The following is a 13,037-nucleotide window of genomic DNA, read 5'->3' as shown; positions in this document are numbered from 1 at the left end:
ACTATACAACAATATGACTATACGACTGTAGGACTATACAACAATATGACTATACGACTGTAGGACTATACAACAATACGACTATACGACTGTAGGACTATACAACAATACGACTATACGACTGTAGGACTATACAACAATACGACTATACGACTGTAGGACTATACAACAATACGACTATACGACTGTAGGACTATACAACAATATGACTATACGACTGTAGGACTATACAACAATACGACTATACGACTGTAGGACTATACAACAATACGACTATACGACTGTAGGACTATACAACAATATGACTATACGACTGTAGGACTATACAACAATATGACTATACGACTGTAGGACTATACAACAATATGACTATACGACTGTAGGACTATACAACAATATGACTATACGACTGTAGGACTATACAACAATATGACTATACGACTGTAGGACTATACAACAATATGACTATACGACTGTAGGACTATACAACAATATGACTATACGGCTGTAGGACTATACAACAATATGACTATACGGCTGTAGGACTATACAACAATATGACTATACGGCTGTAGGACTATACAACAATATGACTATACGACTGTAGGACTATACGCCTATCGGCCTATAGGGCCACACATCAGACCATAGGACTGTAGGACTACAGGACTACACGGCTAGAGGATAGTTGTGTAGGAGTATAGTTGCATATACTGTAACGATAGGAGTACAGGAGTATACAAATATAGGAGTATAATGTTATAGTTGTACAGGAACAGGAGTATAGTAGGCAAAGGCAAGGAGTATAGCAGTATCGGACTATAGCAGTATCGCTGTAGAGGTGTACACAGGCAGTAGTACAGGACCGAAATGGACTGAAACACGTTGTGGTCGTGTAAAGCAACAGACAAACTGCGGCGTTTCCAACGGGCCACGGGTTTTTGGACCGCGGGAGAAAGGCCCTCTTCTCCCAAAGCTAAGGAAGTAAAACACAATGAAGTGACCGTCCCAACAATGACGACCTCTCAAGCACCTGCCCTGGTCCCCAACGTAACTGACACTCCCGGGGACTCGCAGTCCGGCTCGGTCAGCCGGGGTGTGGCGTGGACCAACAGCGTCCTCAAGATGGCGCTAATCTCCCTCATCGTGTGCGTGTCCTTGTTCGGGAACGTCATCGTCCTGCTGGTGTTCCAACGGAAACCCCAGCTCCTGCACGTGGCCAACCGCTTTGTCCTCAACCTGCTGTTGGCCGACCTCCTCCAGACCGTGTTGGTCATGCCCTTTGCCATCGCGGCCACCGTGCCGGGGGTTTGGCCCCTGGATGCCCGGCTGTGCCAAGCTTTGGTGGTGCTCATGCATCTCTTTGCGTTTGCCGGCGTCAACACCATCATCGTGGTTTCTGTGGACCGCTACCTCGCCATCATCCACCCTCTGTCCTACCCCACCCGTATGACCCCTCACCTGGGCACCAACCTGATCGTGTCCACCTGGGTGCTCAGCTTCCTGCAGAGCACGCCCCCGCTGTACGGCTGGGGCACCATTGACTTTAACCAGCATCACAAGATGTGCTCGGTGGTGTGGTCCTACAGCCTGTCCTACTCCATTGTGGTGGCCACCTTCTCCTTCTGGCTTCCAGTCCTCGTCATGCTGGGGTGCTACTGGATGGTGTTCCGAGCCGCCCGGAGGCAGAACGCACTTGTGCACCCCATACAGACAAGATCCCACTCCCACGCTTGCCCCCAGGAATTCCAGGGAGCCCAACCCCAGCAGGCAAGCTCACCGAACAACCCGTACTCGGCTAAGGGTTACCCGGCTCGTGCGAGGCACCGACGCTTCCACTACCACTGCAAGGCGGCACGTGTGGTCTTTGTGATCATGGCCTCCTACATCCTCAGCATGGGGCCCTACAGTGTCCTGAACACCATATCCATGAGCGCCAGAGCAGACGTCCCCCCTTGGCTGTCCTCTCTGGCCCTTGTGCTCTTCTTTCTCCAGTGCTGTCTGCACCCGTACATCTACGGATACATGCACCGCAGCGTGAGGAAGGAGTTCCTCGCCTTGCTGTGTGGGATGCTCTGCAAGCAGGGCCGCCCCAGCCAGAGCTCGGCTGCCAAGACTTGCCTCACCACAGCGGCTGGGGAGGGGCGTTGCTCTGGGGCGCAGGCTCACCCGCCCAGCCTGGCCGCCAGGGTCTTTCCCATGCAGACGTGGGAGGAGTGCACCACGTCATCTTCTCCCACATTTGAGAGGAGGTCCAGGGACAGCCGCAAGGAGACCACCTCGACCAGCGTCAGCTCAGACAGGGAGCCCGTGGCCCACGGGAAGCCCAAATACATAGAACTCCCCGAGTAAGACAAACCTGACAATGGCTACTATGGGACTGTCTGTGTGAGAACATTTGAGGTGCCCCTTGGTGCTGAGGGTCTAAAGTACGTACATCATTGTACCTTTAGGGGTTTTGGGTGTGGGAACCTTGACCTTGGAGTCCAGTGATTAGTCTTATGTTGTAAACTCGTCTCTAGACTAAACTAGACTCGACCGCTACTTGTAAAAGTGTAGACACTACTTAGAGTGGGTTCACACGTGTCCTGAAAGGAGCTCTCGTATGCTTCATTTGGTCAGTGGGAGCACAATGGTCCAAACCCTGGTGCACACCAAACACAAACGGAGCAGTGTTAAAATGGTTCTGTCTCGCTGCCAGGATCTGTTTGTGAGAGACAGCAGTAATGTGAATTCAAACGTGTGCTTTAGAAGCTATTTGTGAAATGGAAGCTGCTAAGTATAGCAAAATACTAAATGTCCTACGGATCCCAGCCAGCAGGCACCATTCTGCTTTGGAACATACCAGCGTGAATGCTAAGTGAAGCGCACCAAAGCATTTAGTTTGGTCAACGCAGCCTTGCAGTCTGCCTCTACAGATGTCAATCTGCTGCAGGGATCCAGCATTGTCATCGTTTGCTTTGGATTGTCTTTGCTGAGCTCACGGCGTGCCGGCGTAAATCTGCTTGAGCATGCAAGCAAACGAAGCCTTGGACTGGGCTGTGACCTTAAGTAGTGTCCAAGCGCCTCGGGACGACTCATTGTGCGAAAGGGACTTCACTTGGCCTCATTTCATGTCTTGAAATGGAAATGTTGCTTACGTTACGACCAAATGACCAAAATGAGAGCAACACGTGCTACAATACACCATAACCAGTGTTTCCATGGAACACACACATACTGTACACAAACTCACGAGGAGGTCAGGACAGGCAACCCACTTGGGCCCCTAACCTTCAGTTTGGCTAAGCTAGCTTCACAGTGCAAGGTGTTCCTAAAAGACTGTAGCTTCAAAAAACACATCAAACGGCATGACAGCTTTCTTTCTACCCCCCCAAAGCAAGAAGCATCGTGGGATGACTTTTTTCATCAGAACATCACAGAAAGATGGCTGATTTTCAGTGATGCTTTTCATGATGATGACAGGATTCCTGGGGTGGCCAAAGGGGCGTTGCTCACACAGGCCTGACAATAAGCTCGTACCTGAGCAGTCCAGCTGGATTTCCAAAAGGGTGTGTTTTATTCCAGCCATGTGCCCACTCCACAGTGATTGGCCACACTCCCAATTTTAGTGGGTGTAGGAGTTGCTAATGAAGCCTTTGGAGAGCTACTGGCTGGAGACCCCCGACTTACCGTGTATGAACTCGACGCTGGTGCAGTGGCGCTCAGGAGAAGCCCGATGTCAGGGTCAATGCCTCCACCTCACCCAGGAGCAGCACTGATTGCCGGACACTTTGTCAGAGGCACTCTGGTACCGTGGAGTTCAGGAGCCGGACGCGAGGGTAGCACATTGTACAGAGTGCGGACAATCTGAGCACATCGGCAGTGGAAATGGGGTCATGTACAAATTACACGGGACTGGCCGTGAGTTTGTCATTTGGATGCATGCACACTCTATAATGCTACAGACAAGTCCTTATTTTCACTAAAGTGCAGTGCTTCTGGAGTGGAGTACAGCAAAGCGTACCCAGGCACACCCTTATAAGCAAGTCCGGCTCCTGCAGCAGAACAAGTGGAAAAAGCACAATGGGTCCCCTTTAAAGGAAAACTTGCGTATTGATGTTGGTAAAGCACCTGCTGACAGACATTATGGGCTGTTTGTTTATTTATGCTGTTCTTCTAGACCAGGGGTCAGCAACCCGCGGCTCCAGAGCCGCATGTGGCTCTCCAGCCTCTTTGTTGCGGCTCCCTTTGCAATGCTTGAATATTTTTTAGCACCCATGTGGTGAAAATGCACGTCTTTGTTATGAGTTTACAAAAATCCAACTTTGTGTGAGACCATGAATGCATCCTGACTGAGTTCTGACTGGTGACTGAATGAGCAGACAGGATGCTATCCAGTTCTCTCTGACAGGTTAACATGAAGGGAAATGAGTAATACTTTGAGTTATTTGAGTTATTAATTATTATTAATGAGTTATTTGACGATTCTAAAAAATAAATTAGAGCTCATTTAAAAACAAAAGTTTATCTCCAGTACTAGCAAGAGTACTCCAACTCGTCTTTTTTTTTCCCTCCAATGTTGTTTTAAACATACAACGTTTTGCGGCTCCAGGCTATTTTTCTTTAGTGGGCAAGTGGGTGAAATGGCTCTTTTCATAGTAAAGGTTGCCGACCCCTGTTCTAGACCTCATTGTACACTTGCTGAATCAGAACAGCACCATGTACTGCTTCGTTGTAAGGCTGATTTTCTATTTATTCTCTCATTTTGTCTGCCATCATTTCCCCGTTTACCCTCAAAATGTCTTGTGAGAGTGATTTCTATTTATGGTTAAGAGTTACGTGTACTTTTATACAAAAACATCCAATCTAAATTGAAGCTTTGGCTTTTGTATATGCAGGACATTCTATGTAATAAATACGTAGGTCAGGGGTGTCCAAGGGTCTTTGTGCCGTTACCTTTTCAGCTCATTCACCGGAAGCCAAACTATGCGAGGCAGTTGGGAAACTAGCGGTAACGGTGCCAAAGCTGTGGAGCTGTGATGATGATGGTAAAAAGCTGTGGAGCTAGCCTTGGACACACCTGCCAACAAGGAAGAATCATACATGGTGTAGAAATACATTCATATTATATATTTGCTAAACATCAGATGGAGTGACAACAGTGTTGCAAACAATGCACTTATAATCAGCAGTGAATTTGGAACATGCCGTAATAAACAACCCCCTCCCACTGGATTCAATGTTGACATAGAAAATGTCTCCCCTACAATTACACGCTGATATCGTCCAGGATTGCAAGGCCAATCTGTAGCTAAAAGCCTTCTTTGCATCTATACAATATATGTACAAGCGCTTAGCTTTTCTCCCATCTTCACAGTCCAAAGAAAAGCCCCAACATTTGACATGTAATGGAATAGAAAATCTAAATAGACATTACCTTTCAAAAAACAAGCCACCAAAACAATCTGTTCACTAAGACAAGAAGATGATCGGGTCAAGTGAACGCTGGGAGAAAAAAACATTTAAAAAGAGCAAGAGAGGTTTAAAGCACAGAAAGAGGACGGGCTCGGCTCTTGGGTCTTGTGATTTAATGATGTCTCACTTCTGGTCCTTCAAAACACATGGATGACACACCCACGCCTCGGAGGAGGGGCGGCCATCTGACAGCTTCCACTCAAGTCTGACTCTCACTCCATTTGTCGTCTAGTCCACCTTGACCACGCTGTAGATCTTATTTACAAACCAGAAGCATGCAAAGAAGCCGATTGTACCTGGGGGGGGAAAGACATCAACAATCAACAACAACAACAACGGAGGATGACAACTCATTTTATCCAAGAGGAGACTGAGGGCGGCAAAGTAAGCCCTGCTGGATGAGCTTCATTGCTTCCACACCCCACTGTGGTACATCCATTTCCACTAGGTAGGATTCCTTGGATGTGCGTGGAATATTTGGGGAGTTAGAGCACAGAAAACCACTTTTCCACTTCCTAATGTTAGAGCCCCAGTAAAAGTCAACATTACTGACCCCTAGTGGACAACTAGTGTACAAGATGTTATACTATGCTACATAGCATCACAACCTCTTTCAGGGAATGCATTCACAAGACCCTTGTTCCGCTTTTCTTCATGTAGCCATTTTGTGGCAACATGGAACTGGGAAGTGTGAAGTGGGGAGCTCGGACGTGCGTTGGTCATGTGACTTATTATAAGATGCTTCATATCTCTACATACGGCTACAAATTGCACGTCATATGCAGCACCGAGTTTTCAAGCAAATATCATGTTGTTGGCAGACACTGTGCTTAAGTTAGGAAGTCAGTCCTAATCTGCTCTGCGTTTATCTTCCTGCTCATGAATGAAGATGACACCAAAAGTTGGGGGAATGGGCGAGAGAGACAAAAATAAGGGGTTTGGTTGGAGGGGTGAAATAGGGGAGATTAGGATTATTTAGCTCAAGAGTGGAAGTGATCCTTGGATAATTTCTTCTATGATAATCTTTTGACATCTCATCCCCCCACCACCAGCGGCTTGGTGTTACGATAACGTCAACATGTTTTTGCCAGCTTTACTCGATCTCGCTGAGAAACACCAGTCATCCTGGGTTATCTTGGAGGCGGACCCAGACCGTGTTCAAGGAAAAGGGATTAGATTATAACTATTTGACCTGTGCAGACTAAGTGGCACAAATAAAGAAAAGGCTTCAACAGTCCCAAGATGGCGCTTGAAGAGCTTGTTACTCGTCAGCCTAAGAAGAACTTCACGATGTATGATGTTATGATGGAGATACAGGACATTTTCCTGGTCAACTATGCATGAATATGACAATCTCATAGCAGGATGGAGATCCTGATAGTAATGTTGAGTGCCAGTAAAATGGCACGCCCCTTTCAGGCCCACCTGTGAAGAGGAAGAAGATGAGGACCATGATCATGGTATATCCAAAGTAGAGGAAGGTGCTGGCCGCGCCGATGATTTGCAGCTTGGAGAAGAAATAATGCACTGCGTATATGAAGAGGTAGACAGCAGTGAAGCCGCTGGTCAGGAAGGAACGCCACCACCAGTGATAGTCCTGGACACATGAGGAATGCGATTGAAGATGGGAGTCATGCTTCGATTTTATATTTGGCCATTAGCATCTTGTACCTCAGCACACAAGTGGAAGTAGCAGAGCAGAATGGTGGCCTCTGAGCACGTGATGAGCAGAATGATGAAAACCAGGAAGAGGAAGCCAAACATGTAGTACATCTGATGGGACCTTTCCATAAACACATTAAAAAAGCAGACATGAGGCAGAGACATGAGGCAGACGAGGCGAGGACCGCTGCCATTAGATACTTACCAAATGCTGTTGAGGATGAAGAAGAGCTGGATGAAGATGCATCCAAAGGGCAGGATGCCCCCCATGACTATTCCAGGGATGGGCTTGGTGAAGAACGACTGCTCGGGAATTTGACGAGGGATTTGATTGGTTCTCACCGGTTGCTCGATTGCCTGCATGGAAGCCAAAAGGCACGTTTCCAGTGCAACCACAAAAGTGACAACAAGCTTTTGATTTGGCTTTTAGACCAAACAACAAGGAACGAAGTAAGGAACAAGACAATACGATAGCCCAGGGGTCGGCAACCTTTACTATGAAAAGAGCCATTTCACCCACTTGCCCACTAAAGAAAAATAGCCTGGAGCCGCAAAACGTTGTATGTTTTGGAGTACTCTTGCTAGTACTGGAGATAAACTTTTGTATTTAAATGAGCTCTAATTTATTTTTTAGAATTGTCAAATAACTCATTAATAATAATTAATAACTCAAATAACTCAAAGTATTACTCATTTCCCTTCATGTTAACCTGTCAGAGAGAACTGGATAGCATCCTGTCTGCTCATTCAGTCACCAGTCAGAACTCAAGTCAGGATGCATTCATGGTCTCACACAAAGTTGGATTTTTGTAAACTCATAACAAAGACGTGCATTTTCACCACACGGGTGCTAAAAAATATTCAAGCATTGCAAAGGGAGCCGCAACAAAGAGGCTGGAGAGCCACATGCGGCTCTGGAGCCGCGGGTTGCTGACCCCTGCGATAGCCCAATTGGCAATGCAGAAGCACCGCTAGTTTCTCATGCCTTCAACCCTGCTGATGCAGTGATGAGTCTTACTCTGTCAAAGCGCTTCTTGGCGGTGATGCGGCCAATTTGTGGCTGCGTTCTGGTCTGATGTGCTTTTAATAAAATAGAGAACAGAAGCCACCCACAGAAGTTGTTAAGGGCATTCTGATTCTGAATTTCAATTTGATATCGTTGTGATACATCCCAAAAATACTGTGATGCCTGCTAAGGTCCTTATTGCCCAACCCTACTTCACACAGTAAAACCCTGAATGAAGAGCTTCGCACTTTGCTTGTTTGGAATTAAGTGCTTACTCAAAACATGTATGTATCTGTCTGACTTCCATTTCTTCTTTTTGCATTTTCATTGTACTTAGAAGCTCCTTCAGACCCAACAACACAAAATGTGCTCTCTTGTCATTTTCATCAGAAGTGTAAAACTGGAGCCTACGCCATACGTACTGCCTTCTTGAAGCCAAAGTAGGCACCGATGAAGGTGAGCGGCACGGAAATTCCAAACCACAGGGCCAGGATTGCCACCAGGGTCCCGAAGGGGATGGCTGCCGAGGATCCCTCCACCCAAAGGATCAGGTTCATCAGAAAGAAGTCGGCAAACACAATCCTGAGGAAGAGTCAGCAGTTATAAGGGAAACGCCTAAGAGACATTTTGTGACAGTCAACCAACCCCGGGCACAAGAGCGCTGTCAACAGGACGTTTGTCTTCCACTTCTCACCGCCAAAAGCTGGAAAAAATGTTGAGAAGATGAACACACGCCAACTTGTATTTTGCACAGCAACTTTCCCGTCTTACTTTTGTAAAGGCGTGCCGACACGTAGCCAGCAGGGGTGCCCAGCAAGACCCAGAGGACCACGGCGCACGTCATCAGGGCGCCCCTGTTGGCTGGGGACAAGAAGCCCAGGCAGGCCAGGACTACAGAGGGAGGACAGTCCATCATCATCACCGTCACATTGTATGGCTACACCGGAACAATGGTCCAGTCCGTCATGAGCACCGCTACTTACACAGCGTGATGAAGGTCATGATGAAGATCTGTGTTCCCTGTCCGAGGAATATGGAAAGCAGCATGCCTTTCCTGGGTGGCCGGAACACATCCCCATGCACCTGCTTCCACCCAGACTCCTCCTGGGCGTCTTCCTGCGGGGACAGCAAAAGCACCAACAACGTGTGGTAAAAAGGCGAAGTTCAAGCCTCCACCAAGTGGACTAAGGGGGTGTGCAGTGACTCCAATTCATCCCGCCATTTACAGCTCCATGCTTCAGGCCTTCACAGCAGATTTGACATTCCCGTCCCAAATGAAATGCGACAAAGTAGGAAATATTTAATGCTGTTACCTGGTCCACCTGGTTGTATCTGGCGATGTCCTTGTGCAGCGTTCTCAGCATGATCATAGCAACCATGCCAGACAAGAAAAGGACGATGACCAAGGAGTTCATGATGCTATCAGAGACAGAGACACACACACACACACATTTGTGCCACAAAGTACCAAAGACGGCGTGGGAACATGCTGTTTTGGCAGCAAACTGACCTAAACCACTGGATGTTTGTGTGGGGCATCGAGACCAGGATGTAGTCCCACCGGGAAGCCCACTTGATTTTATTGTTTTCCTGAGAAAAGGAGGTCAATATTTTCCATTAGAGCTACATTCATCAACACGTGGATCTGCTTTTCTTTACATTCGGAGTAGAAAGGCTTCACCTCAAAAGTGACAGAGTAGCTATAAACGATGGAGACATCGCTGTCAAACTGGCCAGGTACCTCCATCGGGGTGCCACCTTCACAGTTTGGGTTGTTCTCATCTGGGTGTTTGATGCTGTTCAATGCAAAACATACAACACTTTGGAAAGGATCTCCATTGCTCTCCTCGTCCTTTTTTATGACGCTGTCACAGAGTGATGGAAAAGATACGCTAACCATAGAAGCGTAAATGCGGCACCCAAGTTACCCGAGTCTGTCCTGGCTGCTTAGTCCAATATGGCTCAAGTGCCAACAAAGCAAAAAGGATAGAGTGCAAAGTCAACTGCTCACCTTTCAGGCCGGTTCATGGTGAGTTCAGCATGCCCCTTCCAACAGTGACATTTTTCCCCTCTCAGTATTTTGACTATGGTAGCAGAACTTTTAATCAGCCTACATTGCCTTCAATTATTTAGCTTGTTTCTCATAATATTAAGACTGTTAAAAATGACACGTTTAGCCTTTAATAGGGCTTGAAGGAAGATTAGATGGCAATGAATCTGATCAATGGAGTCTTTTGTTTTATTGATGATGGCTATGATTTCGATACGGCACGGGTGACTAGCTGGACTGAACTTTGTTATGCAGTACTGTGAGGTTAAGAAGGTGAAAAGCTTACTTCACTGTGGGTAGTTAACAATGGACAAAAGATGATGCTTTTCCGTGTTGAAGTTGAGCAGTGTCCTAGAGTGCATTGCGTTGAGCCCGTATATCCAGTAGCAGTCTTTACCTCTTAGGCTCCAGGGTGGCAGCAACCAGCCGAGCTCCTCTCCATCCATCTGCCTCCCCACTGTGGTAAGTGATCTTGATGTCTACGTGGTTGAACACGTAAAATGTGTTCTTCTTGTTGAACTCGGCCTGAAACGTATATGTTTGCTTCATCGGAACATAACTCACAAACACCTTATGGCGTCTCTGTAGGGAATTCTATGAGAGTGTACGCGACAAAAAAGGATGGAAATATGTCAGAACTCACATTAATGACACAAGCATCCTTAGGTCTGCCTTCACTGGTAACCAGGCAGCCAATAGGGAAGCCCGGGTTGCAGTATTTCTGATTATCTTCCACATCATAACACCACGTGACCGGCATGTTGTCAACAATCCTGAAACAACAGTGGTGCCACTCAAAGAAAAGTCCTCATTTTCCTCACTGTTGTCATCCTAAGAGTAGGTCACCAAGTCACCAGTGGTGCTGATAGTTGAGCTGCATTCCCATCTTAAGGAAGTCCAGCTTGGTTACGTCCTCTTGGCTCTCCTTCTTGTAGGTCTTTGTGCACACAGGCTTGCACTTGACATCTTGTTTGAAGTTGAACTGCAAAAGCAAAGGGGGTGTCACACTGAATCAATAGAAGATGAACAAACTCAAGGTGGGTGGGGATTCAGTGCAGGTTTTCTTTCCAGCCGGTCACTAAAGCAGGAGACTTTCTTGATCGACACCTCCTTTAATTTGCGGGAAGGAGCCCATCGTTCAATCACCTGCCGGAGAAAAAACCTGCAGTGCTTCGGCCCTCTACTGGCACATATGGTCCAAGGACCAAATACAGAATCAAGAGTTTGGTTTGACACCCACCTTGTACCGCGAAGACTCGATGCGTTCTCCAAACAACACCTGTCCAAGATTCTCAGAAGGCCTCATTTCCTTTGCATCCTTGCAAAAGTCAAAGCTTTAAACAATTCAAGATCGGGAATATAGGATTACTCAGATGGCCACTGTATGTTTACGAAGGCACAAAGGACATAAAGGCGCACTTACACGTCGTATTCATAAGGCAAGACTGACTCCACTGAATCCAAGCGATTGACAAACAGCTGGATCTCGGTCTGTTAGGAAAGACAGGTCGATGCTATGGTTCATTTGGTGCAGACGGGCTCCACAAGTTTCACGTCACTTGCACATTCAACTTGTCCGAAAAGCAGCACAGTTGTCAATTAGTGATCGTCGTTTACATGTTCAAACAATACTGTGTTTGCTGCTATAAGCGGTTCTTTCCATCAGGTCAATGTATTTAGTAGTACGGTAAAAGTACTGACAGCTCAACGTCAAAACCTGCAACAAATCCAGCTAGCATAGCGAGCACAATGCTCTTGCTGTTTGCAGGCGATAGACGGGGCCTAGGGGAATGGCTGACATTAGCTAGCGACAAAAATCACACAAACGAGTCACAGCTCCAAATTCAACAGGAAACTCGATATAATAACATAACATAACACATATCATCTGGGTCTCGTCAAGGCTTCATACCTGGCAATCTTCTCCCCCTTTGCCTTCTTCGCAAAAGCTAACAGGGGCTAAACCCGGAAGATAGAACGCCGAGCATGGACACAAATGGGAAACTAGCAAGCAAAGTAGCCCCAAAGCCAACTCTATTCGCCTTCTCATCTTATTCTCCGGTCGCCAAATTTATCCCTGCGTTAAATTTCTAGTCTTTTCCTGTATAAAGAGGACGAGCTTGTTACGCAGCTTCCAAACGCAGCACCGTCAACCAACGCTTTCCTTGGCGTTGCTTTGCTGTCTGCCTGCTTGGAAGAAGTGGGCGGATCGATCCAAGCACCGTCATTATCGACACCGGAGTAGTATCGGTTGAGATGCTCCACTGTTGTCAAGAGATCGATATTTGTCATCCGTCCATTTTCTATACTGCTTATCCTCACTGGGGTCGTGAGGCTATGCTGGAGCCTATCCCAGTTGGTACACAGGGCACACATTTGTTGTTGTTTTGTTCAAAAGAATTGTATCAGTGAATATGGCGTCCAGACACACTTGCTTGAAATCAAAACAAACAATTAGAATATTTTGTTCCACTGTTGTCTTAAAGATTATTAGATTGTTCACAATGCAGTGTGTGGGCCGCACGGTGACCTTGTGGTTCACATGCAGGCCACACAGTCAGGAGATCAGGAAGACCTGGGTTCAATTCTCCGCATGTAAAAACTCTGTGTGGAGTTTGTATGTTTACTCCAAACTGTCCATAGGTATGAATGTGGGTGGGAATGGTTGGGAATGGGATTGGCTGGCCACCAGTCCAGGGTGGACCCCGCCTCTCGCCCCAGGACAGCTGGGATAGGCTCCAGCACTGCGCACTAGGGAGGATAAGCGGTAGTAAACAGAAGGATGGGACAGTTCAGTGTGTTTGTTTTTGTTTGGTTAAAATATATGTCCTGTGTTTGTCTCAGATTATAAACATAGCAACA

The 13,037-nt window shown here is 47.0% G+C and overlaps 2 protein-coding genes across 2 annotated transcripts; one reads left to right on the top strand and one right to left on the bottom strand.

Moving 5' to 3' along the window:
* Positions 1-516: 516 nt before the first annotated feature.
* gpr101 (G protein-coupled receptor 101) lies at positions 517-5,201 on the top strand. Its single transcript, XM_058064104.1, has one exon. It carries the CDS (start codon positions 1,015-1,017, stop codon positions 2,350-2,352), a length of 1,338 nt encoding a protein of 445 aa, XP_057920087.1. The 5' UTR covers positions 517-1,014; the 3' UTR covers positions 2,353-5,201.
* Positions 5,092-12,391, bottom strand: LOC131111487 (transmembrane 9 superfamily member 2). Its single transcript, XM_058064103.1, has 17 exons — positions 12,088-12,391; positions 11,599-11,666; positions 11,416-11,509; positions 11,030-11,157; positions 10,819-10,948; positions 10,573-10,700; positions 9,807-9,921; positions 9,636-9,715; positions 9,439-9,544; positions 9,109-9,241; positions 8,897-9,016; positions 8,771-8,828; positions 8,548-8,707; positions 7,325-7,476; positions 7,129-7,240; positions 6,883-7,054; positions 5,092-5,753 (listed from the first exon to the last, which is right to left on the bottom strand). The coding sequence occupies exons 1-17, from the start codon at positions 12,223-12,225 to the stop codon at positions 5,686-5,688; spliced, it is 1,962 nt and encodes a 653-aa protein (XP_057920086.1). The 5' UTR covers positions 12,226-12,391; the 3' UTR covers positions 5,092-5,685.
* Positions 12,392-13,037: the final 646 nt, after the last annotated feature.

The sequence above is a fragment of the Doryrhamphus excisus genome, chromosome 2 (genome assembly GCF_030265055.1).
Source record: "Doryrhamphus excisus isolate RoL2022-K1 chromosome 2, RoL_Dexc_1.0, whole genome shotgun sequence".
In the NCBI taxonomy this organism is placed as follows: Eukaryota; Metazoa; Chordata; class Actinopteri; order Syngnathiformes; family Syngnathidae; genus Doryrhamphus; species Doryrhamphus excisus.
The sequence above is the reverse complement of the archived record's forward strand: the minus strand, read 5'-3'. Positions and strand labels throughout refer to the sequence as shown.

Coding starts and splice junctions, on each gene's coding strand:
- gpr101 (XM_058064104.1), top strand. CDS start 1,015: ATGACGACCTCTCAAGCACCTGCCCTGGTCCCCAACGTAACTGACACT.
- LOC131111487 (XM_058064103.1), bottom strand. CDS start 12,225: ATGAGAAGGCGAATAGAGTTGGCTTTGGGGCTACTTTGCTTGCTAGTT. Junction 11,158..11,415: donor TCGAGTCTTCGCGGTACAAG/GTGGGTGTCAAA, acceptor TTGCTTTTGCAG/TTCAACTTCAAACAAGATGT. Junction 8,708..8,770: donor ACAGCGCTCTTGTGCCCGGG/GTTGGTTGACTG, acceptor ACTCTTCCTCAG/GATTGTGTTTGCCGACTTCT.